Source organism: Erythrolamprus reginae, chromosome Z (assembly GCF_031021105.1).
Source record: "Erythrolamprus reginae isolate rEryReg1 chromosome Z, rEryReg1.hap1, whole genome shotgun sequence".
Classification (NCBI taxonomy): domain Eukaryota; kingdom Metazoa; phylum Chordata; class Lepidosauria; order Squamata; family Dipsadidae; genus Erythrolamprus; species Erythrolamprus reginae.
Window position 1 is genome coordinate 75,801,112 of NC_091963.1, and position 25,744 is coordinate 75,826,855.

Below are 25,744 nucleotides of genomic sequence, written 5' to 3' on the forward strand. Positions count from 1 at the left end.
TCCTCTCCATTTTTTTCCCCAGCTCTTGTTCCCGTTTAAAAATCAAGAAAAAACAATCCAAGCTCCAGTTGTCTGAATCACTCACCAGCACCATTCTTAACCCAGTTCCACTTGCTCCAGCCTGTTTCTTAGTTCTCTCCAGATGACTTCCATTTTACTTTAAAATCCTTTCATTGCGGTGTCAGCTTGGCTTCGTTGACTTAGGCACAGCAGCTCAGCCAATTTCATCCACTGCCGGTGCAAGACAGACCGGTTTGATTGGTGGAGTATTCTGACCCCAAACCAGATCCCTGGCAGTGTCCCTTTGCATCCCTTCCCCTTCAGGGAGGATCAGGCTTGGTTCCATGGGAACCAAAGCCCCCCAGGCAGCAGGGATTCAGAGTTTCCCCATGGACAAAAGGAAACTCTGTGTTGCCAGCGCCGTTGACTCCGCCCCTCTCCTAGAATAGTTTTTGTGAAAAATGGGCCATTTTTCACACATTTTTTTCACAAAAATTGAGTGGACAGAGGATTTGGGAAGCCTGCAGGGAGCTTTTATCACCCATTTTTTCACAAAAATTGAGGCATTTTTGTCTTCCCCCAGTCCCCAGGAGCTCTCTTCAGGCTCCCTAAAACCTTTCCCAACCCCATTTTTGTGAAATAAATGGGTGAAAATTGGCCCATTTTGCACAAAAACTGCACCATTTTTCCCATCCTCCAGGAGCTCCCCTCAGGCTTCTCAGACCCTCTGTCCACCCAATTTTTGTGAAAAAATGGGCAACAAATGGCCCGGTTTTGCAAAAACAGGGCTCTTTTTGCCATCCCCCAACACCCAGCAGCTTCCTGCAGGCTTCCCAGACCTGTCCAAAAATGGGACTAGGGTACGAGGCTTTGGTACAGGAAAAATGGCTGCATTTGGTGTATAAGACGTATCGACATTTCCATCGTCTTTTGGACGGGAGGTGGAAAAGTGCATCTTATACTCCAAAAAATACAGTAGTCTTATTATCCATTCAGTTCAGTGTACTAGATATATCAATTTATGAAATTACGAGTATGACCAACATATATTACATAATTTCAATTGTGACTACACCTAAAGGTCTAGGCTCTTTTTTTTAATGGAATAATTGGAGAAAAATTAAGAGCCATTTTGGTTCATACATTTGTTATATATTCAGTTCATTAAATGACATTACATTTTCCAACGCTAATATTTTCTATTACTTTAGCCTATGAAGATCCCCTCCCACCAGCAGTGTGGTTAGTAGAAGTTAAGATTTATGGTTTAAGGTTCTCAACCCATTGTGCTATTATATATCATTACCTTATTTATAGGAGGTTGTTCTAAAATATTAAAACCTTTGGGAGGCATTTATGTTTAACATAAATTTTGTTTTTCTTTTATTTTCCAAATACAACTAGGATAGAAACAATATGGTGAGTCTTTATTCTTTTCTGAAAACTTCCTTGAATTAGCTTAGTGTAGTGATGGCAAACCTTTTTTTGCTCAAGTGCCAAAAGGGCGTGCATGCGCGCGATACCATACGCATGTGCGCCCACACCCAAAATGCAATGCCCTCCCCCTCTGCATGCATACATATACCCCCACTCCCCCCCCCCATGCATATGTGCATACCTCACTGAAGCCTTTGGACTTCCGATAAGCCTGTTGGGCAATTTCCTGAAGCCTGTGGAGGTTAAAAAATGGTCCAACAGGCCTACTAGAAGTTTATTTCTGAACTTCTGGTAGGCCCTTTAGGTCCATTTTTCACTATACACAGACTTTGGAAGCTTTCCTGAAGCCTGGGGAGGGTGAAAACGGCCTTCTCCCACCTTCTGGAATGCCAAAAATCAGCTGGCCAGTGCACACATGTATGCTGGAGCTGACGCAGGGCAAAGCTCCACGTGCCCTCAGATATGTCTCTGCGTGCCACCTGTGGCATGCATGCCATAGGTTCGCCATCACGGGTTTTGTGTATAGCAACTTGTCTACCAATATAAAATTGATTAAAACTATTGCTTGGTTAAGTGTAGCTTATTGATGTTTCAACTCTTTAAAATGTAGAGGTCTTCACTTGCTAATATATCTTCTATTTTGGTTATTCTTCTCCAAACCGATTGCCTCATATTTCCAGTTATTTTCATAAACATTGTAAAGAAGCTGTTTTCTCACACATCACGTAACAACATAGTTAAGTGGTTTTATACCATACTTTTGCAGTAAATTGTTAAGATTCCATAACAATGAAAAAGAAGCTACACATTTTTTGATTTACAACTACAACTGAGACCAGAGTCTTTGTAAGTTGATGTGATCATAAAGCAAATCATCACATGACCAGACCCAATTTTACAACTATTTTTACTTTGGCCATTAAGCAAATAACTGCAGTTAAGTAAAGCATGCACTCATTAAATGAATCAAACAGTTGTAAGTGAATCTGGTTTCCTCAATTGATGTTGCTTGTTTGAAGATAGCTGGGAAGGTTACAGATTGTGATCACATGATCGCCAGATATTACAACCATTGTTAATGGGCATCTGAATTGCTAAATTTCAAACATCTGATTCTCAGTCATCCAGGTCAGGGTTGTCCCAAAGGTCCTTTTTCAAGAGGCAATTGGACTTTCTTGTTTTTTTCTTTTGAAGATGTTTTGCTTCTCATCCAAGAAACTTCTTCAGCTCTGACAGGACAATGGGGAATAGAAGGATCTGCAATCTTTTCCTTTGGAAATCAATTCCTACTCCCACATCATTCAAAAATTGTTCATCCCAAACTGTATAGCTAAAAGTCTCTAAAGATTCTCAGATAATGGTTGTCCCTAAGTGTTTTTTCAGGAGAGAACTGGAATTTTTTTTTTAAAGACATTTCACTTCTCATCTATAGAAGCTGAAGAAGCTTCTTGGATTGCAGATTACAGGAACCAGGAGCACTACTCAGGTGACCCTAAAGACACAGATAAACCTCCAACTGCTTCAACTACCCTTTAAAAGGATGCAGATTACCAGCTGCCTGCAAGGAATATAAACCCTTGCATTCCCCACTATCCTATCAAAGCTGAAGAAGTTTCAGGAATGAAAAGCAAAACATCTTCAAAAGAAAAAACAAAGTCCAGTTGCCTTATGAAAAAAAACACTTTTGGGACAAGCATCTGTACTGTGATCACATGACTGGTGAGCATGATAATCATATCTTCAAAGATATCACATTTGCTGAGGCCATTGTTGGTTTAAATCATAAATAAAGGCTGTAGTGCAAAGCAGAAATGAGTGAGGTTATATTTGCCTCATTTTTTAAACTTTTATAAAATTGAACAATATTGATATGATCGCCTATCTCTCCTTACTGTTTTAGATGGGGAAAAGGTATCTATGATTTTTGAGAAAGCTTCTATTTTTCGCAAAAGGAAAGCTTGAACTCATTTCACTGTTGGGTTCAGTTATTTTCTGGACATAATTTGATTGACTTTATTTTGTAGAGCCTCAATCAGAAGCCAGTAATACTGAGGAAACGAAGACAAAGAATAAAAATACAAGCCAACTGGGATCTCTTTTATTACCGGTAAACAATTCAGAGAGAAATGGTATAACTCCTCATCAGTTTTGTTAATGTTTGAGCAGAGTAATCCTTGTTTACCAAGGTTGTGCACACACAGAAAAATTTATATTGAGATTAGTAGTGAATAACTACTCAGCCACACAAATATACTAACTTGAATTAAAGTTTACTTTGAGAAATAACATATTCAGATAAACAGTCTAAAGTCATATACATAACAAATCAGAATAACAATCCAAATACAGTAGTACCTTGTGATACGAACCCCTCATCTTATGAACTTTTCGAGATACAAACCTGGGATTCGGGATTTTTGTGCCTCTTCTTACGAACTTTTTTCGCCTTACGAACCCGCCGCCACGAATGCCGAACCCGGATGTTCGGCAAAAGTTCGGGTTCGGGAGGCCGTTGAGAAGCACCGCCCTCCGGCTGTCACCTTTTGAAACAGCTGGGGGACTTCTCGGCATTCTCCCAAACGCTGAACCCGGAAGTTCAGCAAAGGTTCGGGGTTCGGGTTCGGGAGGCTGTCGAGAAGCGCCGCCGCCTGGCTGTCATCTTTGCAGAAGAACCGCGGAGCTGTCGACCAGTCGGGAGGCTCAAACGGAGGTGGGGAATCCGAATAGGAAATTCCATGAGCAGAGCTTTGACGTCACAGAGACGTCCTTCCTAGCCAGCCGAAACGTGGACTCCAGGAAGGACTATCTTTCTGACGTCAAAGCTCCACCCATGGAATTCCCTATTGGGATTCCCCACCTCCGTTTGAGCCTCCCGACCGGCCAACAGCTCCATGGCTGTTCTGCAAAGGTGACAGCCGGATGGCGGCGCTTCTCGATGGTCTCCCGAACCCGAATGCCAAACCTGAACTTTTGCTGAACTTCCGGGTTCGGCATTCGGGAGAACACTGAGAAGCCCCTGGGCTGTTTCAAAAGGTAGCAGCCAGGCGGCGGCACTTCTCGGTGGCCTCCCAAACCTGAACTTTTGCTGAACTTTTCAGGTTCGGCATTCGGGAGAACGCCAAGAAGCGCCCCGCTGTTTCAAAAAGTGACAGCTGGGCGGCGGTGCCCAGTGGAGTGCCGTTTTTGCTATTTTTTTTCCTTGCATGCATTAATCCGTTTTACATTGTTTCCTATGGGAAACATTGCTTCGTCTTACAAACTTTTCACCTTACGAACCTCCTCCTGCAACCAATTAAGTTTGTAAGACGAGGTATCACTGTATTACCAAGTACATAATCTTTCTTATCAGTTGTCTTAGAAACATAGAAGATTGACAGCAGAAAAAGACCTCATGGTCCATCTAGTCTGCCCTTATACTATTTCCTGTATTTTATCTTAGGATGGATATATGTTTATCCCAGGCATGTTTAAATTCAGTTACTGTGGATTTACCAAACACGTCTGCTGGAAGTTTGTTCCAAGGATCTACTACTCTTTCAGTAAAATAATATTTTCTCATGTTGCTTTTGATCTTTCCCCCAATTAACCTCAGATTGTGCCCCCTTGTTCTTGTGTTCACTTTCCTATTAAAAACACTTCCCTCCTGAGCCTTATTGAACCCTTTAACATACTTAAATGTTTCGATCATGTCCCCCTTTCCCTTCTGTCCTTCAGACTATACAGATTGAGTTCATTAAGTCTTTCCTGATAAGTTTTATGCTTAAGACCTTCCACCATTTTTGTAGCCCGTCTTTGGACCCGTTCAATTTTGTTAATTTCTTTTTGTAGGTGAGGTCTCCAGAACTGAACACAGTATTCCAAATGTGGTCTCACCAGTGCTCTATACAGCAGGATCACAATCTCCCTCTTCCTGCTTGTTATACTTCTAGCTATGCATCCAAGCATTCTACTCGCTTTTCCTACTGCCCGACCACACTGCTCACCCATTTTGAGACTGTCAGAAATCACTACCCCTAAATCCTTCTCTTCTGGAGTTTTTGCTAACACAGAACTGCCAATACAATACTAAGATTGAGGATTCCTTTTCCCCAAGTGTATTATTTTACATTTGGAAACATTAAACTGCAGTTTCCATTGCTTTGACCATTTATCTAATAAAGCTAAATCATTTGCCATATTACAGACACCTCCAGGAATATCAACCCTATTGCACACTTTAGAGTCATCGTCAAATAGGCAAACCTTCCCTACCAAACCCTCCCCTATGTCACTCACAAATATATTAAAAAGAATAGGACCCAGAACAGACCCTTGTGGCACATCACTTGCAACCAGTCTCTGTTCAGAATACTCACCATTAAAAACAACCCTCTGATGTCTATGCTTTAGTCAGTTGCAAATCCACTGAACTATCCAGGGATTAAGTCCAATCTTCACTAACTTATCTATCAGCTCTTTATGTGGAACCATATCAAAGGCTTTGCTGAAGTCCAGATAGGCAATATCCACGACACCACCTTCATCCAACACCTTTGTAACATAGTCAGAGAAATCAATGAGATTAGTCTGACATGATTTGCCTTCAGTAAAGCCATGCTGATTTGGGTCCAATAAGTTATTGTTTTTTAGGTGCTGATTTATCCTCTTTTTGAGTAGAGTCTTCATTATTTTAACTATAACTGATGTCAAGCTAACTAGCCTGTAGTTACCAGCTTCTTACTGCCCTTCTTGTGGATAGGCACAATACTGGCCATTTTCCAATCCTCAGGAACATCTCCTGTTAAAAGGGATTGGTTAAACAAATCAGTCAGGGGGGTAGCGATGACAAATCTGAGTTCTTTAAGAACTCTGGGGTGGATGCCATCTGGACCCATTGCCGTATTTATCTTTAATCATTCAAGTTCTTCTAAGACATCAGCCTCTAGGATCACTGGAACTGAATCCCTACAGCTGGAAGCATTATTATTTCCATCTATTGTAATGTGTCTTTTGAAAAACTGAACAGAAGTAGCTATTGAAATGGTCAGCAAACTCCTTATTCCCATCAATGTATGTATTGTTCACGGTACTAAGCTTCGTGATGCTGCAGTTTTTCTTCTTCCTATCACTAATATATCTGAAGAAGGTTTTATTCCCCTTTACAGATTTGGCAATTTCTTCCTCTTTTGAGGCTTTAGCAGCATATATTACCTGTTCCCGCCTCCTTCTGTCTCATTTTATACACCTCTCTATCAGCTATACTTCCAGACTCTTTATACCTCCTATAGGTAGACTTTTTTTTCATTGACTATAGCCCTTACATTATTGCTAAACCATAGTGGTTTCTTCTTCCTTTTACCTTTAGTTATTTGTCTTACATACAGTCCAGTGGCTTTTAAGAGGGCCTTTTTTTAATACAGTACACTGGGTGCTCGCTCCTGCCATTTTATCCCCCCCCCCCTTAATTCATTATTTAAATATCCCCCCATTGCATTAAAATTTGTTTTTTCTGAAATTCAATACTTTGGTTGCAGTATAGGATTGCTCACAATCAGTTTTTACATCAAACCACAAACATGATCACTAAATCTACAATATTCTCCCTTCTAGTCGGTGTCTTAACCAGCTGTGCCAGAGCTGCTCCTGTAAAGGCCTCTACTGTATTCTTACTTTTGCATATAAGGGCACTGGGGATATTCCAGTCAACATAAGGCATGTTGAAATCACCCATAACCACAATATCTCCCTTTACTGCCATTTGGGTAATTTCATCCACCATCTTGTTGTCATAATCCTCAGATCGCCCTGGAGGCCTATAGATCATGCCAATTCTAATGACAGAACCCTCTTTAGTTTGCATGCAAACTCAGAGAATCTCCAGTTCTTTACATGTATTTTGAATTAGTGTTGCTGTTAGACTTTCCTTAACGTAAATGACTACTCCACCTCCCCTTCTCTCTACTCTATCTTTCCTATACAATGTATATCTTGCTATGGATATTTCCCATTCATTAGAGTCCTTAAACCATGTCTTAGTTATGGCAATCAGATCCAAATTATCTCTAGAATATTATGGCCATTAACTCACAGAGCTTGTTCCTCAAGCTTCGAGCATTTGTGCAAATTACGCGAAGAACATTATTATCGTTATTAGTTTGCCCCTTATCATCAACAACTACATCTATTTTATCTGGAACCAACTCCCCCCCAGAGATCAGAATTGCTCCCACCCTCCTCGCCTTTCGTAAGCTCCTTAAAACCCACCTCTGTCGTCAGGCATGGGGGAATTGAGATATTCCTTCCCCCCAGGCCTATACAATTTATGCATGGTATGTTTGTTTGTTTGTGTGTATGTTTGGTTTTCAATAAGGGTTTTTAGCTATTTTAAATATTAGATTTGTCATACACTGTTTTATTATTGTTAGCCGCCCCGAGTCTATGGAGAGGGGCGGCATACAAATCTAATAAATAAATAAATAAAAATAAATAAATCTACTTTATTTACAACTCCCTTTTCATAAACGTCAAGAAACTGATTTATCCTCATTGGTCGGGGACAGAAATCATCCACATCAGTTACATTTCTGTCCCCTTTACCTAGTTCAAATGCCTGTTCAAAAAAGTTCTGAACTCCTCACCGAGCACCTGGGTACCTCTGTATGATGGATGCAAACCATCCCTCTTAAACAACTCCCTATTAGACCACCTACTGACATCATTACTTACATAGCCAAAACCTTTAGCTTTACACCACTGCCTTAACCACACATTAAACTCTGTGATACAAGTTGTTTTATCCTCCTGACCACAAACTGGCAACACCTCTGAGAAAGTCACTGAATCAGTTATTCTGGCCATCTCCACACTAAGACATTGGAAATCATTTTTTAATATATTAACATTTCTCTGAGACAAATCATTTGTGCCAAGATGCACCACCACATCAACATTATTACCTTTACTCAAAATAAGATGGCCTTTTTTAATACAGTCCAGTGGGTGCTCACTCCTGCCGTTTTATCCTTACCATTTAATTCATTCTTTAAATATTCCCCCATTAAAATTTGTGTTTCTGAAATCCAATACTTTGGTTGCAGTATAGGATTGCTCACAATTAGTTTTTACATCAAACCACTAACATAGGTGGTTACTGCAACCTAAATTTTCTCCCACCTTAACCTCTGAAACCCGATTCCCATTCGTAAAAATTAAATCTAGAATATTCTCCCCTCTAGTTGTTGCCTTGACCAGCTGTTTCAGAGCTGCTCCTGTAAGGGCCTCTACTATATTCTTACTTTTGCATGTAAGGGCACTAGGGACATCCCAGTCAATGTCAGGCATGTTGAAATCACCCATAACCACAATATCTCCCTTTACTGCCATTTGGGTAATTTCATCCACCATCTTGTTGTCATAATCCTCAGATTGCCCTGGAGGCCTATAGATCATCCCAATTCTAAAGACAGAACCCTCTTTAGTTTGCATGCAAACCCGGAGAGTCTCCAGTTCTTTACATGTATTTTGAATTAGTGTTGCTTTTATGATAGTCTTTATCATAATCAGTAAACAAAAATATCAAGCTTAAACACATTTTAGCTACAATATATAATTGTAATACAGAGAGATTGCAAAGAAAATGCAGAGCAAACCTAACAGTGATTAGCCATTAACAGTGAGTTACAATGCATATTGTTGGTTTATATATTGCCAACCCAACTGTTTTGGACAGAATCCTAACAATTTTTAAAAATTATCTTTTAAAATCTGTTTTTTACCCTGTTTGCATAGATTTCTCCAAGATCATGCTAGATCCAATTTGATCTGGAATTTCAAAACAAGGGAAGAATTAAGAGATTCCTTAGAGACTGAAATGCGGGCATTTCAGATTGACAGAGAACTTGGCAGCACCAATGTCATTTCTTGGAATCACCATGAATTTGAAGTATGTCCATCTGATATTTATCCCATTAAATTAGAAGCTTAGTTTATTTTGAATCTAAACATCATGTTATTTCTAAATTATTAGAACATAACATTCTGATTAAAATTATTTACATAAATACAAATCAGTGCCTTTTCTATTTAAAAAATTCTTATTTGAATTATAAGTATTGGGAGTATTATAAAAGTAAGAAATTTAGCTTATCAAGTTAAGCCCCATAAGCCTCCAGTCCTGGTTATCTATGGAATTGTCCAGTGGCTTCTGTTGATACACTATGATTATGATTCAGATATCATATGTCGTATACAGGATCCAAAGAGTTAAGCTTCTCTGCTGCTTCCTCATTTATTAGAATAGTCTGCCTCTTGCTATCAGAGTAGACCTATGGTATAGTTTAAAGAAAGTTGTGGAAACTGGATTTTTTAAAGAAAAACATAGGAGCATATCTGAGATAAATTAAAACTCTTACTTTATCTATGGCTGGCATATTTTCTTGCCTTTTGGCCTTGAATTTTTTAGTAATTTTTTGTTATTTTTCTTTTGTATTGTTTAACTTTATCATACTATTGTAATTTGACCTTTTTACTGTTGAAGTGAATGTAAGTTGTTCTGAGTTAAGTTTGACTAGAAAAATATGTTAGCTTCAACAAATAAATAAATCTTGCTCAAATCTCATCACCGGCTCAAGGTTGACTCAGCCTTCCATCCTTCTGAGGTGGGTAAAATGAGGATCCGGATGGTGGGGGCAATATGCTGGCTCTGTTAAAAAGTGCTATTGCTAACATGTTGTAAGCCGCCCTGAGTCTAAGGAGAAGGGCGGCATAAAAATTGAATAAATAAATAAATTCCTGCTATGTCATTTCTACAATAGGTGAATTCAGTTCAGTGAGATTTATTAATCCTAATGGGTAATTGAGATTGTTCATTATTCAATTACTGATTGCTTTATGGTGTCATATAAAAATAATAGTTGTAAACAGAAATACATTCACATCTTCAGATATGTACACATTCCCAAGAATAAGCAAGTATTCCTCTATATTCTTCTACATATGAGAATGTTTCTTACCAACAATCTCAATTTTGTACCAAAAAAATTCTGAAAATTTATATTAATTTCATTTCTTATGCATAGACATTGTATTAGAATCTTTTCTACTTTCTCCTTGCAAAAGGTGAAATATGAATGCCTGTCAGAAGAAATTAAAATAGGGGATTATTATTTGAGATTGCTTTTAGAAGAAGATGAGAATGAGGAAAGTGAAGCAATAAAAAAATCGTAAGTTGTTATTACTTTAACTTTAAAACTTGCATTTAAGATGCAGAGACAAACTCTTAAACCAATCTTTATTCTTTTTCTTGACAGGAATGAATTTTTCAATGAGTTGTACCATCGTTTCCTGCTCACCCCTAAAATAAATATGAAATGTCTCTGCTTACAAGCCCTGGCTATTGTATATGGAAGATGCTCTGAGGAGATAGGTTCATTTGGTGATACTAGATACATTGTAGGGATGTTGGAAAGAGTAAGTATTTCTAAATTATTGCACAGTTTTGGAAAGTAGGTAGTAAATGTAATGCCTTTCTCCAAATTTGACTAGCAAGCAGCTAAGATTTGCCTTTGAATTTTTTTCATGAGAATATAAATTGATAATATTTCCTGAATTTCTTCACTATAAACATTATTAGAACTGATGTTTTTATCGTATCCATTCCTGTATTCCAAAGGTATTAAAATATGTTACAAAATCATGAATTATATACAATAAGGCCAGGTTGAAAAAATATTTTTTTAGATTTTGCCATAATTTTGCCATAATCAGAATAAATAATCAGATAAATAATCAAACAAATTACTAAAACTGTATTACTATTATTCCTCTTTTTCTTACTAGTATCTATCTCTACCCATTTATTACTATTAACCATGTTGCTTGTATCTTTCAATTTATATTGTTTTTCTTTCCTAGTACAATTTGATAGCTCATTAATAACCTTGATTATCACTTAGTGTTGTATCTTTTTATTATTGAATAATGTATTTTGTTCTCCTTGTGTATGCTGAGAGCATGTACACCAAAGACAAATTCCTTGTGTGTCCAATCATACTTGGTCAATAAAGAATACTATCCTGTTCTGCTCTGCTTTGCTTTGCTCTATTCTATTCTATTCTGTTCTTCTGTATTGTTCTGTTCTATTCTATTCTATTCTTAACATGGTTCTGAATTCCTCCTTTTGAAGATATTTTATGAAACGTCAGCATTATCTAATTTTGGGGCATCACATTTTTGCAGAATATATAACACATGCAAGGTAAAGAGCCGTATGTATGTAGGAACAACTGTCATTGTCATTTGAATTTGCTGGTTTTAATAGTTAGGGCTCTTTTGAATTCTTCAATATTTTAATAGTTAGGGTTCTTTTGAATTCTTCAATATTTGTGCCTTGTCTATATGTTCCGTCATTACTGTTTTCAGCATCCCTGTTCCACAACTTTATTTGGAGTATTATTTGTATTATGGGATTTACCAAAGAATTGTCACTAGACTAAATAAATTAACTCCAGAACATTCATTTTATCTTAAACAGTCATGCACTGATTTCACGCAATCAATTGTGTTATAAGAAATCCTAAATATAGTTATATATTTTATACAAAATTTATAAAATATAAAAAAACTGACACCAGCCCCAGAACAACACAGGATGCCACTACCAATCACCCTCACCAGACTTAAACCCACACCCACCCTACAGACAAAATACAACCACCACCCAGAAGCCAAACCACAACAGCGCCTCCAACTGCTGCACCCCCCTCTGACATGCGCATTAAGCAAACTGGCATACACCAAAAACACATGACCAGACCACAAACTTACAGCCAAACCATCTAGGCCCTCAGCAGTCAGGATTCAGGCCCGGCTACAGAACAGAAACTGCTTTGGTCGCATTGATGGATGATCTCTGGTGGGCCTGGGGACAGGGGTTTATCCTCTTTCCTGGTGCTTCTTGACCTCTCAGCGGCTTTCGATACAATCGACCATGGTATCCTTCTGCGCCGGCTGGAGGGCTTGGAGTGGGAGGCACTGTCCTTCAGTGGTTCTCCCCCTACCTCTCCAGTCGGTCATAGTTGGGGTTAGTAGTGGGGGGCGAGGTCGACCTCTAGGCTTCTCCCTTGTGGGATACCTCAGGGGTCGGTTCTCTCCCCCCTGCTATTTAATATCTACATGAAACTGGTGGGCGAGATCATCCAGGGGCATAGCGTGAGGTATCATCAGTACGCTGATGATACCCAGTTGTACACCTCCACCCCATGTCCAGTCAACAAAGCAGTGTAAGTGATGTGCCGGTGCCTGGAGGCTGTTAGGGTCTGGATGGGTGTCAACAGACTCAAAATCAACCCTGATAAGACGGTGTGGCTGTGGGTTTTGCCTCCCAAGGATAATCCCCCCCATTACCCTGGGGGGGAATTACTGACCCCCTCAGAGAGGATCTGCAACTTGGGCATCCTCCTCGATCTACATCTTACATTAAAGAACCATCTTTCAGCTGTGGCGAGGGGGGCGTTTACCCAGGTTCGCCTGGTGCACCAGTTGCGGCCCTATCTAGACCGTGAGTCCACAGTCACTCATGCCCTCATCACCTCGAGATTCAACTACTGTAATGCTCTCTACACGGGGCTACCTTTGAAAAGTGTTCGGAAACTTCAGATCGTGCAGAATGCAGCTGTGAGAACAATCATGGGCTTCCCTAGGTATGCCCATGTGTCCCCAACACTCCGCAGTCTGCATTGGTTGCCGATCAGTTTCCGGTCACAATTCAAAGTGTTGGTTATGACCTATAAAGCCCTTCATGGCATCGGGTCAGAATATCTCCAGGACCGCCTTCTGCCGCATGAATCCCAGTGACCAGTTAGGTCCCACAGAGTTGGCCTTCTCTGGGTCCCGTCGACTAAACAATGTCATCTGGCGGGACCCAGTGGAAGAGTCTTCTCTGTGGCGGCCCCGGCCCTTTGGAACCAGCTACCTCCGGAGATTAGCATTGCCCCCACCCTCCTCGCCTTTCGTAAACTTCTTAAGACCCATCTCTGCCGTCAGGCATGGGGGAATTGAGACATCATCCCCAGGCCTATATAGTTTATGAATGGTATGTTGTGTGTATGTTTTTTAAATTATGGGTTTTTAGTTTTTTTAACATTAGATTTGTATTTTACATTGTTTTTTTACTATTGCTGTCAGCCGCCCCGAGTCTGCAGAGAGGGATGGCATACAAATTTAATAAATAAAATAAAATAAATAAATAAACCACAGACTTACATTACAAAACAGCTGAATAATCTGCAGGCTCCAACTGCCACAACTACTCAGGATATCACCCCTAATCCGCAAACATCAACTAATCTGCATACATCAATTGCATCAATTACTCAAAGTTTTACCCCACCAACTAACCAGGGAATTTCAGTACAACTTGCAGCAGCTGAGCCAGCTTTCCACACCCACCCACCAGTATTTATAAAGGGAAGGCAGCATTGTTTGCCCTAGCACAAAGCTGAAAACACCAGCCTGAAGGAGATGAGTGAGACCTTGTTGAAATGTCACCAGGAATCTCTGAAACTTACATGGGAAGAAACCCGTGTAAATATATTCAAATTTATAAAGAGCTGATAAAGAAATAGAGGGAGACCATGATAGATCTATTTCAAGCTTTTTAGCTCTCGTCAGCTAGCCATACCCTCATAGCATTCAAATCTAGGTTAAAGGTTCTAATCACTAGGCCACAGGTTCTACTCATTTTTATCAGTTGAGATCTATCCTGGTCTCCCACTATTTCTTTATCAGTTCTTTATAAATTTGAAAATATGATTTGGTGTCTGAATGGTCCCTGGAGTGAGGCTGAGAGGCAAAAGGAAGCAGTGAGTTCTCTCCCATATTTGGATCTGCCAGGTGACTTGACAGAAATATATACAGTGATCCCCCGGGTATTGCGATCCCTATCATTGCGAAATGGCTATATGGCGATTTTGCAACCCGGAAGTAAAAACACCATCTGCGCATGCGTGCCCTTTTTTCTATGGGCACGCATGCGTAGATGGCGCCGGGCAGATCAGCTGCTGGGCGGCTTCCCTAGGTCTTCCCCCTCTTGCTGGCGGGAGGGCGAGCGGCGGGCATCAGCGAGGAGTTTCCCCACCGCCCACGCAAACTCCTCGCTGCCGCTCGCCCGCCCTTCGCCCGCCCACGCCGTTCATTCTCGCCGCTTCCCAGCTGAGTCCTGAAGCGAATTGGCTGTTCTGTTAGCGAAGTAGTGCTGCGGAAGATGGTGTTTTTACTTCCGCAGCGCTAGCGAGGAGCCGAAGATTGGGGGCCGCACGGCTGTTTTAAAACGTCGCCGCCGGCATGGGGGGCTTGCCAGCACCCCCCGGACCCCCAACCCGGGTTTGGGGGGCTGCTAGGAAGCCCCCCATGCCGGCGGCGACGTTTTAAAACAGCCGCGCGGCTTCCCAACTGAGTCCCGAAGACAAACGTCAAAGGCGAACTTCCGCCAGCGAATGGCTTGTCCGTCGCCTGCCTGCCCGCGCGCCCGCCGCTCGCCCGCCCTTCGCCCGCCCACGCCGTTCATTCTCGCCGCTTCCCAGCTGAGTCCTGAAGCGAATTGGCTTCAGGACTCAGCTGGGAAGCGCGAGCGAGCGGCGCCAGCGAACGGCTTGTCCGCCGCCTGCCCGCGCGCCCGCCGCTCGCCCGCCGTTCGCCCGGCCACCCGCCGTTCGCTCGCTGCTCGCCCGGCCACCCGGGTTCGCCTTTGACGTTTGTCTTCGGGACTCAGTTGGGAAGCCGCGCGGCTGTTTTAAAACGTCGCCGCCGGCATGGGGGGCTTCCTAGCAGCCCCCCAAACCCGGGTTGGGGGTCCGGGGGGTGCTGGCAAGCCCCCCATGCCGGCGGCGACGTTTTAAAACAGCCGTGCGGCCCCCAATCTTCGGCTCCTCGCTAGCGCTGCGGAAGTAAAAACACCATCTGCGCATGCGCAGATGGTGTTTTTACTTCCGCAGCACTACTTCGCTAAAACCCGATCATTGCTAGGGGTCCTGGAACAGAACCCTCGCAATGATCGGGGGATCACTGTATAGGTTAATTCTCTGCCTTACAAAGCCAAGGTTGCAAGTTCAAGTCCCAGTGAGGGTATGGCTAGCTGATGAGGCCAAAATAAGGCTGAAATAGATCTCTCCTAGTCTCCCTTAATTTTCAAATTCAGCAAAAACATGTCACACACATACACACACACATAGATATAGTTAAGTTTAAGTTTATTGGATTATTGGATTTATATGCCGCCCCTCTCCGAGGACTCAGGGCAGCTTACATGTAAAAAAGACAATATATATCGAAAGCCAAATAATTAAAATTCAATTACAACTAAAAAACTAAAGAACTAATTAAAATACATACATAACTATTCAACCAACAAACACACTATACATTCATTGGCTAGGGGAGAGAATCTAATAACCCCAAGCTTTAGACTCTTACGAAAGGCGAGGAGGGTGGGCGCAGTAAGAATCTCCAGGGGGAGCTGATTCCAGAAGGCCAGGCCCCCGTAGAGAAGGTCTTCCTCTAGATCCCGCCAAATGACATTGACTAGTTGACGGGACCTAGTGAAGGCCGATTCTGTGGTACCTAACCAGTTGCTGGGATTCATGCACAATTCTGCACAATTTGTAGTTTCTGAAAACTCTTCAAAGGTAGCCCCATGTAGAGAGCATTGCAATAGTCGAACCTTGAGGTGATAAGGGCATGAGTGACTGTGAGTACAGACTCCCTGTCCAGATAGGCCCACAACTAGTGCACCAGGCAGATCCGGGCAAATGCCTCCCTCACCACAGCTGACAAATGATGTTCTAAAGTCAGCTGTGGGTCGAGGAGGATGCCCAGGTTGCGGACCCTCTCTGAGGGGGTCAAAAGATCACCCCCAGGGTAAAGGGTGGACAGACTCCCCCCTGATTAAGGAGGGAGCGAGTCACCCTAAACAGGGCGGCTGGGCGGGATTCCACAGATGCAATCAGGGCGGCATTATATGCGCATCTTGTCGCCCTGAGTGCCACTTTGTAAATCTCCATGTGAGCTTTACAAGTGTTCAGTCAGATTCAGATTTACTTCTCCAACTCTTCTCTTGACATCTCTTCTGACGTTTCATCCCCGGAGTTCCTCAGTGAACCAAGGAGATCTCCAGGGTCTACTGCCAGAGAAAGGTTGCAAAGGCGCAATTCAGTCTAGAGCCTCTGCTGCCGCCGTATTCCAGGCTGCAGCAAGATATTCTGCCGAACTGTGTACAAGCGAATCCAGCAGAACCCCAAACGCCCTCTGAAAGCCTCTGGATCCATCAGGTGTCAGGGGTGTAAACTCTAATCGGTTCCGCCTCCCTGCAGGGAAGGATTGGAACCTTAAAATCCAGCCGTAGCACAAAATGATCTAACCATGATAAAGGCAAGGTGTCTAAGTCCCTTAACTTCAGATCATTGTTAGTTAGTTGGTTGGTTGGTTGGTTGGTTGGTTGGTTGGTTGGTTGGTTGGTTGGTTGGTTGGTTGGTTGGTTGGTTAGTTTACCTATACTGCATCCTCCTTCAAATGAAAACAAACAGGAAGCATATCAGTCAAAAAATTATTTCCATGACATTTTGCTACAAAGACTTGGCAGCATAAGCATACCTTCCATACATTGCCTGAAATGGACAAACCACTCTGTTGACTGACTGCTAAAACAATGAGAAGCTGGCTCGTCATACTGTGAAATTTTGCCCATGCTCTCTAAACATAAGAATTCATGGAATACTAGATATGTACTGGAGGAAATAAGCAGAAAATGCAGAACTATGTGTTTTCCAAGAAATTATATTTGTTTTAACTAGTATGATATTGTGATTTGCTTTAACCATTGATTTGAAACTTTGATTGAGTTGATGACTTGCCTTATTGTGATTGTTGTGGAAACAAGGCTATTATTTCCAAAAGTCATAGTGTGTTCATTATTTTCAGTCTTTGGAGATGGCAAGATAATATTTAAGTATGTTGCTAGTGATGTATTAAAGCAGAGGTGTCAAATTCAAGGTCCATGGGCCGAATCCAGCCCACTGGCCCGCAGTGCTGTCCTGGTCTACACAGTGCAAAAAGGAAGAATTGGGCCTGTATGGCTTCAACTCAATCTACTGAATACGAAGAGAGGAAACATGGCAGCAGTTTGGGAAGTGGTGTCAAGCTGGCCGTGCCCACCCACATGCTCCAGCCCCCCCCCCGAAGTCAACCAAAGTCCTGATGCAGTCCTCAATGAAATTTAATTTGACACCTCTGCATTAAAGGAAACCGAGATAGCATTTAATCACATATTTTCATGCTTTTTCTTTTAAAACACAAGCCTTATATTTTTTATAGTGCACTGACAGACTGGAACGGGACAGGCTGATATTATTTCTTAACAAACTGATTCTTAATAAGGTGAGCAAGATTTCAAACAACTTTAGTTGTTGAATATTTGTAGGTTTATATAATTATAATAAAGTCATATTCAGTGTTCTGTTTTTCAGTTTACACATAAAATCATGTTAGAAATGAGGAACTTGTTTAATAGATGTACTGTTGCTCTTAATAAAGTTACTCTTCTTAACTGCTTCACATTTCCAGGCATCATTTTCAAGGAAAATAAACTAATGGATAATAACAGAATTCATCACCAATTCTCTTTTAATTTTCTGGAGAATATTGTTTTTTTGTAAACCATAAAAACAGCACTTAGTAAATTTATGTTAGTTGAGATATTTATAAAGTATATTATTTGTTTTGATTAGACAGTCTATCTAAATTTAAAAGTAAACTTCATTATAATAATTATAGAAAATGGGATCATTTATCAACTATAAGGCATGAATTAATTATATCCCTTCCTGATGCATATGCTCCATGTCCTGAAAACCAAAAACTGGATTATTGCAAAGATGACCACTATGGACAGCTCTTGAACAGTCCAGAAATTAAGATTGGCCCACAATGCTGCAACCAAGTTGATATATGACACAAATGACTTCTAAATAATCGTTGTTTTGGTTCAAACCTGGAACAAACTTCATATTTTTGAAGTTCTGTCAAATTCTTTCAGCAGAATAATGTCAGAGCCTGGATGATTTTGGTTGTTTCAGTGAAACAGATTCTTGGGCAAATAGGTTCTTGGACAAACACCCCCCACCCACCCCCACTTAAGGCAATAATATAAAGCACTGCCAAAAGTTCTGAAACTTTGTGCATTTTTTCTGTTATTACCTCAAAAAGTTAGAGGCAGGATAGTGGGAAATCAGAGGGTCAACAGAGGAAAGGTTAGCTGGTTGACTGGTAACTTATTCCACATCCTTATCAGGAACACTGCTGAGAGGGAAGATATTGGTTAGCCACCGATATTGATTTTTCATCACTTCTTCTCACCACCACCGCCCCAATTTGTGCTCAGAATTGGCCTGTTTAATTCATTGTACAGATTTTTAAAAATATCTAAAATGCACATGTTTCAGTTCAGACACAGACCATTCTAAGATATCACATGACTCTAATCAATACCCTAGTTATCACTCGCATTTCAAACTGTATTCAAATTATTTACTACGGTGTACAAGTCATGCAATATAGTTTAAGTATCTTTCAGGGTAGTCTAATTCTCAATTGTCCTTTCTGCATTCTGAGATCATTAACAAGCCAGCTTTCACAGAAATAATAATTTTGTCTATCATATTGTGAGGTTTTTTTTTTATTATGAAACAAACTGAAGCTGAGTTGGAGCAAAATATATTTAGGAGGGATATGTAAACCAATATTTTTATTGTAACTTAGAACTGTTTTTATTCTGAGTGTTTTCTTTTTAATTTTACCACTTTTTGGTATATTTTTAGCTATTGAAATTATTCTGCACATATTTTTGCTAAATAAATACTATATTTGTCTTAAATAAATACTACCTTTTAAAAAGAAGCTAATTTTCATTTCACACTTTAAAAAATCTGCTATAAAATAATGGTTAGGATATATGTTAGGGTTAGTAATGTATCCAACTGATGCATTTTATAGCCTTTATGGTTAAAAGTAGGATTTCTCTGGGAAATCATATTTTTAAAAAGTAAAAATTAATGTAGGAGAATTTTGGAACATCCACTAATCAATTATTGTTAATAAAAATAAAGAGGGGTGCCTTTACCAAAATATATACTAATGGTTAACAGTGAAAGCAAGTACTAGTTGTTCATCATTTATTCAATAATTTATTGAAATGTAATATTAGTAATAAAATCAGTAAATAATGCAAGCTAGTTACAATTTTATCACTAGAGCTCTTTATAAGTTTGTGTTTTCTTCTTACATTAAGATTAGCATGTCATGCAATAAAAATTAGACCAGAAAAAAATATTTTAAAATATATGATTTCTTATAAATTATTTATATTCTTATTACAGAAAAATGTTAAAGGGCTTATGGATTCAAATGGTGTCAGAATCCTTGTGGATCTCCTTACTCTAGCCCATCTTCACACAAGCAGGGCAACAGTACCATTCCAAGTATGGCATTTTTGTTTTTTTAAGCTTTATATAAATACAAATAAGTGCATATTCTCATAAAATCAAAAATATCACCTTGGAATTAATTTGAAACTTAGCCTGTTCAAAATTGGGAAGTTATTTAATATGTTTTTTAAGACTTGAGTTTGACTACTAATTATCTCATTTTAGACACCTATTATCTAAATTTCATCTGCCTTTTCCTGTATGGTTAAATTCTCGTCCTTTAGCCCAGTAACTTGAAAAATTGATGAGTCCGACTATGTGTACATATTCTAACAAGACAGTGACATTTGTACATTTAAATTGCTTGTTAAACTAAAATCTATTTTTCTAGTTCCATAATGCTAAACTTGCTCTTTTTTTTCAAGAGCAATGTTATTGAAGCAGCACCAGATATGAAAAGAGAGAGTGAAAAGGAATGGTATTATGGCAATGCAGAAAAAGAGAGAAGAGGCCCATACAGCTTTAATGAGGTATCTTTCAAATTTTTATTGAAAATATATAGTGTTGGCTCGTGGCCTTGTAATCTTTCTCAGAAAGGAGTATGTTTATAAATTGTGAAATCATATGTGTGGTCCTCAGTACTCTCTGAGCTTGGTAGCTGTCTTGCATTCATTATTAGCATTGACATTGTTTCATTACCTCGAGGTTCGACTACTGTAATGCTCTCTACATGGGGCTACCTTTGAAAAGTGTTCGGAAACTTCAGATCGTGCAGAATGCAGCTGCGAGAGCAGTCATGGGCTTACCTAGGTATGCCCATGTTTCGCCATCACTCCGCAGTCTGCATTGGCTGCCGATCAATTTCCGGTCACAATTCAAAGTGTTGGTTATGACCTTTAAAGCCCTTCATGGCACTGGACCAGAATATCTCCGAGACCGCCTCCTGCCGCACGAATCCCAGCGACCGATTAGGTCCCACAGAGTGGGCCTTCTCCGGGTCCCGTCAACTAAACAATGTCAGTTGGCGGGCCCCAGGGGAAGAGCCTTCTCTGTGGCGGCCCCGACTCTCTGGAACCAACTCCCCCCAGAGATTAGAAGTGCCCCTACTCTCCCTGCCTTCCGTAAACTCCTTAAAACCCACCTTTGCCGTCAGGCATGGGGAAACTAAAACACCTCCCCCAGGCATGTACAATTTATGCCTGGTATGTTTGTGTGTGTGTGTGTTAGTATATTGGGATTCTTTTTAAACTTTTAAAATATTTAAATTTATTTGGATTTGTTACGATTTGTTGTGTCTTGTTGTGAGCCGCCCCGAGTCTGTGGAGAGGGGCGGCATACAAATCTAAATAATAAATAAATAAATAAATAAATAAATAATAAATTACCAAACCAGGTAATGTCATCAGTGCTAATAGGGATGGGAGTTTTCTCTCAATATATATTATAGTGGCTTCCCCTATCAGTGATGGGAATGGCCTGGGTAGTTCTGTGGTGGGGCTGTTTACTGTTAGCAGTTCCTTGATTGGGATATTGAAATAATAGGTTAAGGTAAAAGTTCCCTTTGTACATATGTGCTAGTCGTTCCTGACTCTAGGGGGCAGTGCTCATCTCTGTTTCAAAGTTGAAAAGCCAGCACTGTCCAAAGATGTCTCTGTGGTCATGTGGCCAGCATGACTAAATGGCAAAGGCACACAAACCTATTACCTTCCCAGCAAAGGTGGTCCCTATTTTTCTACTTGCAGATAATATGTATTTGATGTCAAATGATGCAGGAGAACATTTTTTTCAGCTATGCCATGAGCAACAGCTAAGCATAATGCACATATAGTTTGAACAACCCAAGTGGCGACTAAACACTTGGATTTCACCCAAGAGAAAACACTGTAGCCAAAATGCCACAAGAGGTGGAAATTCCATCCTTGCTGTGAAAACATTCCATGATGCAGATTGTGGATCAGAACATGAACTGTTAGCTGTCAAGGTAAGGTTCAGGTTTTGAAGTATCAAACGTCCACCCATGATTCAGAAATTTGATGTCAAGAAGATTCCTTGCATATGCAGTTGAAGTTAAGAACAAATAACGGAAGTTAAGAACAGATTTAAACTCCTCAACTTCCCAGAAAAACAACCTGATGAGCTATGGGCCAACTGTCATTAAAATAGCCCAAAACATATTACATACCATCACTAACCCAATCGTCATTAAAGTAGCACAAGGACATATTGCATACAAGAAACCAACAAAATTGGCCAGATGGATATAACAGACTGCAAAAGAGAGAAGGCAAGAAAAAGCTATTGGTGACAGGGAAGAAATGCAAAAATCAAATACAAAGTTCCAGATAGAGGCAAGAAAAAAAATTATTGGGCTGAAAAATGTAAGAAACTACGAACCATCCATGAAAGATCATACAAGAGAGTGTTTCTCTTATGTGAAGAGAGACGGAAACCTCTTTATGGCAAAAAAAAGTTAGAGGAGGTAACGAGCAGGAATGGCATGATCAATTAGCAAAGAACAATGTCTGCAATATGCAAAACAACTTTACACAAAAAAACAAGGCCAAGCCCTAAGAAAAAGCTGACCTACCAAAAATGGAACCAGATACTCTGGAGAAATAAGTGTGTGGGCACTCAACCACCGGCCTAACTGCAAAGCCTCAGGAGTTGATGGAATTCTTGCAAACCTACTGAGAACACTATCAACAAAAGCACTGAGAGTGCTTTGCCCAAAAAATGTAACACAAAAGACTGTTCCAACCACTGAACATGATGTTACTCATGAATAAAATACTTTTGAAGATAATCCAGAAATATTTTAATTCAGTCACTATCAGAGAACTGCCTGAGGTACAAGCAGGATCTCAGTAAGGAAAAGGAATGCATGATCATATGCCAATCTACATTGGATGATATAAAAAGTAAAAGAATACCAAAAAGATCTCTACATTGATTTCATAGAAGCCATGGTCTTGACAATGACAAGATCTAGAATTGCCTCAACGAATTGGGAATATCAACACATTACATCCAGCTCATTCAGTCATTTCAGAAAAAAACTATCCTGCAACCTGCAGCTCCTCCACTGCAAAAATATATGGACAACTCATCTAGATCAAGAGAAATCTACAGATGCAATTTATATTGACTTCTGCAAAGCCTTTGATTCAGTGGTCCACGACAAACTAATCCTAAAACTCAAATCCTATGGCATCTCAGGATCCCTCCATAGCTGGATTACAGCATTCCTGTCAAACAGACAACAACAAGTGGTCAAAATAGGAAGCACCATATCCACCCCCATCCCAGTTAAAAGCGGTGTTCCCCAAGGTAGTGTACTGGGACCAACGCTCTTCATTCTCTACATCAATGACCATTGCGATTACATCACAAACAACTGTGTCCTCTTTGCCGACGATGTAAAACTCTTCAACACCACTGATAACACAACTACTCTCCAAAAAGACCTTGACGCTGTTTCTGAGTGATCTAACACATGGCAACTCCAAATCTCAAGTAGCAAATGCTCTGTCCTACACATTGGGAAGAAGAATCTGAACTCCAAATACGAACTGAATAATCAAATTATCACAGATAATCCCCACTCGGTTAAAGACCTTGGTATACTAATAACAAAAGATTTAAGTGCCAAAGCCCACTGCAACAATATAGCCAAGAAGGCTTCAAGAGTTGTAAACCTAATCCTATGTAGCTTCTGCTCTGGCAATCTCAAATTACTTACCAGAGCTTACAAAACTTTTGCCAGACCCATCCTCGAATACAGCTCATCTGTTTGGAACCCATATCGCATCTCAGACATTAACACCCTTGAAAATGTCCAAAGATACTTCACCAGAAGAGCCCTTCACTCCTCCACTCTAAATAGAATACCCTACGAGACTAGACTTTCAATCCTGGGCCTAGAAAGTTTAGAACTAAGACGCCTTAAACAAGATCTAAGTATTGCCCACAAGATCATATGCTGCAACGTCCTGCCTGTCGGCGACTACTTAAGCTTCAACCACAACAACACAAGAGCACACAACAGATTTAAACTTAATATTAACCGCTCCAAACTTGACTGTAAAAAATATGACTTCAGTAACCGAGTTGTCGAAGTGTGGAACTCATTACCGGGCTCCATAGTGTCATCCCCAACCCCCCAACACTTTACCTTTAGATTATCTACGGTTGACCTATCTAGATTCCTAAGAGATCAGTAAGGGGTGAGTACAAGTGCACTAGAGTGCCTTCCGTCCCCTGTCCTATTGCTCTCCTATATCTCCTATACCTTTCTTCTATTCCTATATCTCTTCTTCTATTCTTTCATTGATATGTTCTATTACTATATCTTCTTTTCTATTATTTCTTAGATATATTTTACTATGAGTATCTTCTCTATAACCTTCAGCATGTATTTTACTATGTGTATATAGATATATACCCACTAAAACCCTCATTGTGTATTGGACAAAATAAATAAAATAAAAATACAATAGTCCCTCGCTATACCGCGCTTCACCTACTGCGGCTTCACTTCATCGCAGGTTTCTGAGGAAGTCGATCGGCAGATTTAAACAGCCCGCCGAACTCGATCGGCAGGTTTTTCAAAATAAATAAATAAATCTAAAATTTTAAATACTGTATTTAAATACTGTATCTAAAATAAATGCTGTGTGGGAAGGGTTTATAAACACTTAAAACAATGAAAACTTACCAAACAATTACAATATAAATACTTAAATAAGTACTATCAGTCGATAAATTCCCCATTGCGGATTTCACCTATCGCGGCCAGGTCTGGAACGTAACACCAGCGATAGGTGAGGGACTACTGTAAAATAAATACTTGTCAGCTGCTACAGTCAGTATTTAAGGAAAATAAAACTCAGAGTCCTTTTTAAGGTTCAAAAGTGAATTTATCATAAAGCAGAACTGAAAGCAGTCAAGGTTAAAGCAAAGACTGGACATGCGTATATCAAACCCCTTTTTGATCCTCCCTCTGGAGAACGGCCAATCCCTAATGTCCATGACCATCAGGTGGATGCATCTTCAACCAACATCACATTTATGGAATGTAACTTGTAATGGTCTCCTTCAGGTCACCTGAGTATGGTGGGGGGGGTATGGCTTCTTAAGCTGGAATCCTCCTCAGATTGTTCCTCTCCGCTTTCATGTCGGGACATAGTTACCAGTCCCTGGTAGAATTAATTCTCCAGGAGTGACTGCTTCAGCAGTCTTTGCTTAATGTCAGCTGCTACAGTCAGTATTTAAGAAAAATAAAACTCAGAGTCCTTTTTAAAGTTCAAAAGTGAATTTATCATAAAGTAGAACTGAAAGCAGACAAGGTTAAAGCAAAGACTGGAGAAAAAGGCGCGATACATGCGTATATCAAACCCCTTTTTGACACCCGCCCTCTGGAGAACGGCCAATCCCTAATGTCCATGACCATCAGGTGGATGCATCTTCAACCAACGTCACATTTATGGAATGTAACTTCTAATGGTCTCCTTCAGGTCACCTGGTTTTAAGGAAAATGATACTTATTCCACTTCACAGGGCCTCCTGCATACTTCCCCCCCAATACCCAAGACCCCTCCCCATAACTATTGGCAACCAAGCATAGAAATGAGGCAGAATTATAGCGAAGGTTGACAGTACTCTGCTCAGGCAGCTACTGTAGGAACAAAATATGGAAACACAAAATGTTCAGAATTGAAAAGGTGCTTGACAAGATTGCATTCTGTCATGCTATTCAACTTGTACAGAAAAATATTTTGGAGAAGTACGCATTTGGAGAACTTTAACCATTGTGGTTAAAATTGATGGTAGGACTATCAGCAACCTTCGATATGTAA

At 40.3% G+C, this 25,744-nt stretch overlaps 1 protein-coding gene across 1 annotated transcript in view; it reads left to right on the forward strand.

Annotated features, from left to right (window-relative positions):
- DNAJC13 (DnaJ heat shock protein family (Hsp40) member C13) overlaps positions 1-25,744 on the forward strand; it is a 179,415-nt gene that overhangs the window by 21,929 nt on the left and 131,742 nt on the right. The window contains exons 4-11 of the mRNA XM_070726342.1: positions 1,405-1,419; positions 3,462-3,544; positions 9,205-9,358; positions 10,534-10,637; positions 10,725-10,884; positions 17,782-17,844; positions 19,842-19,943; positions 20,315-20,419. Of these exons, the coding sequence (XP_070582443.1) occupies positions 1,405-1,419; positions 3,462-3,544; positions 9,205-9,358; positions 10,534-10,637; positions 10,725-10,884; positions 17,782-17,844; positions 19,842-19,943; positions 20,315-20,419 (786 nt within the window). The remainder of the gene's footprint in view (positions 1-1,404; positions 1,420-3,461; positions 3,545-9,204; positions 9,359-10,533; positions 10,638-10,724; positions 10,885-17,781; positions 17,845-19,841; positions 19,944-20,314; positions 20,420-25,744) is intronic.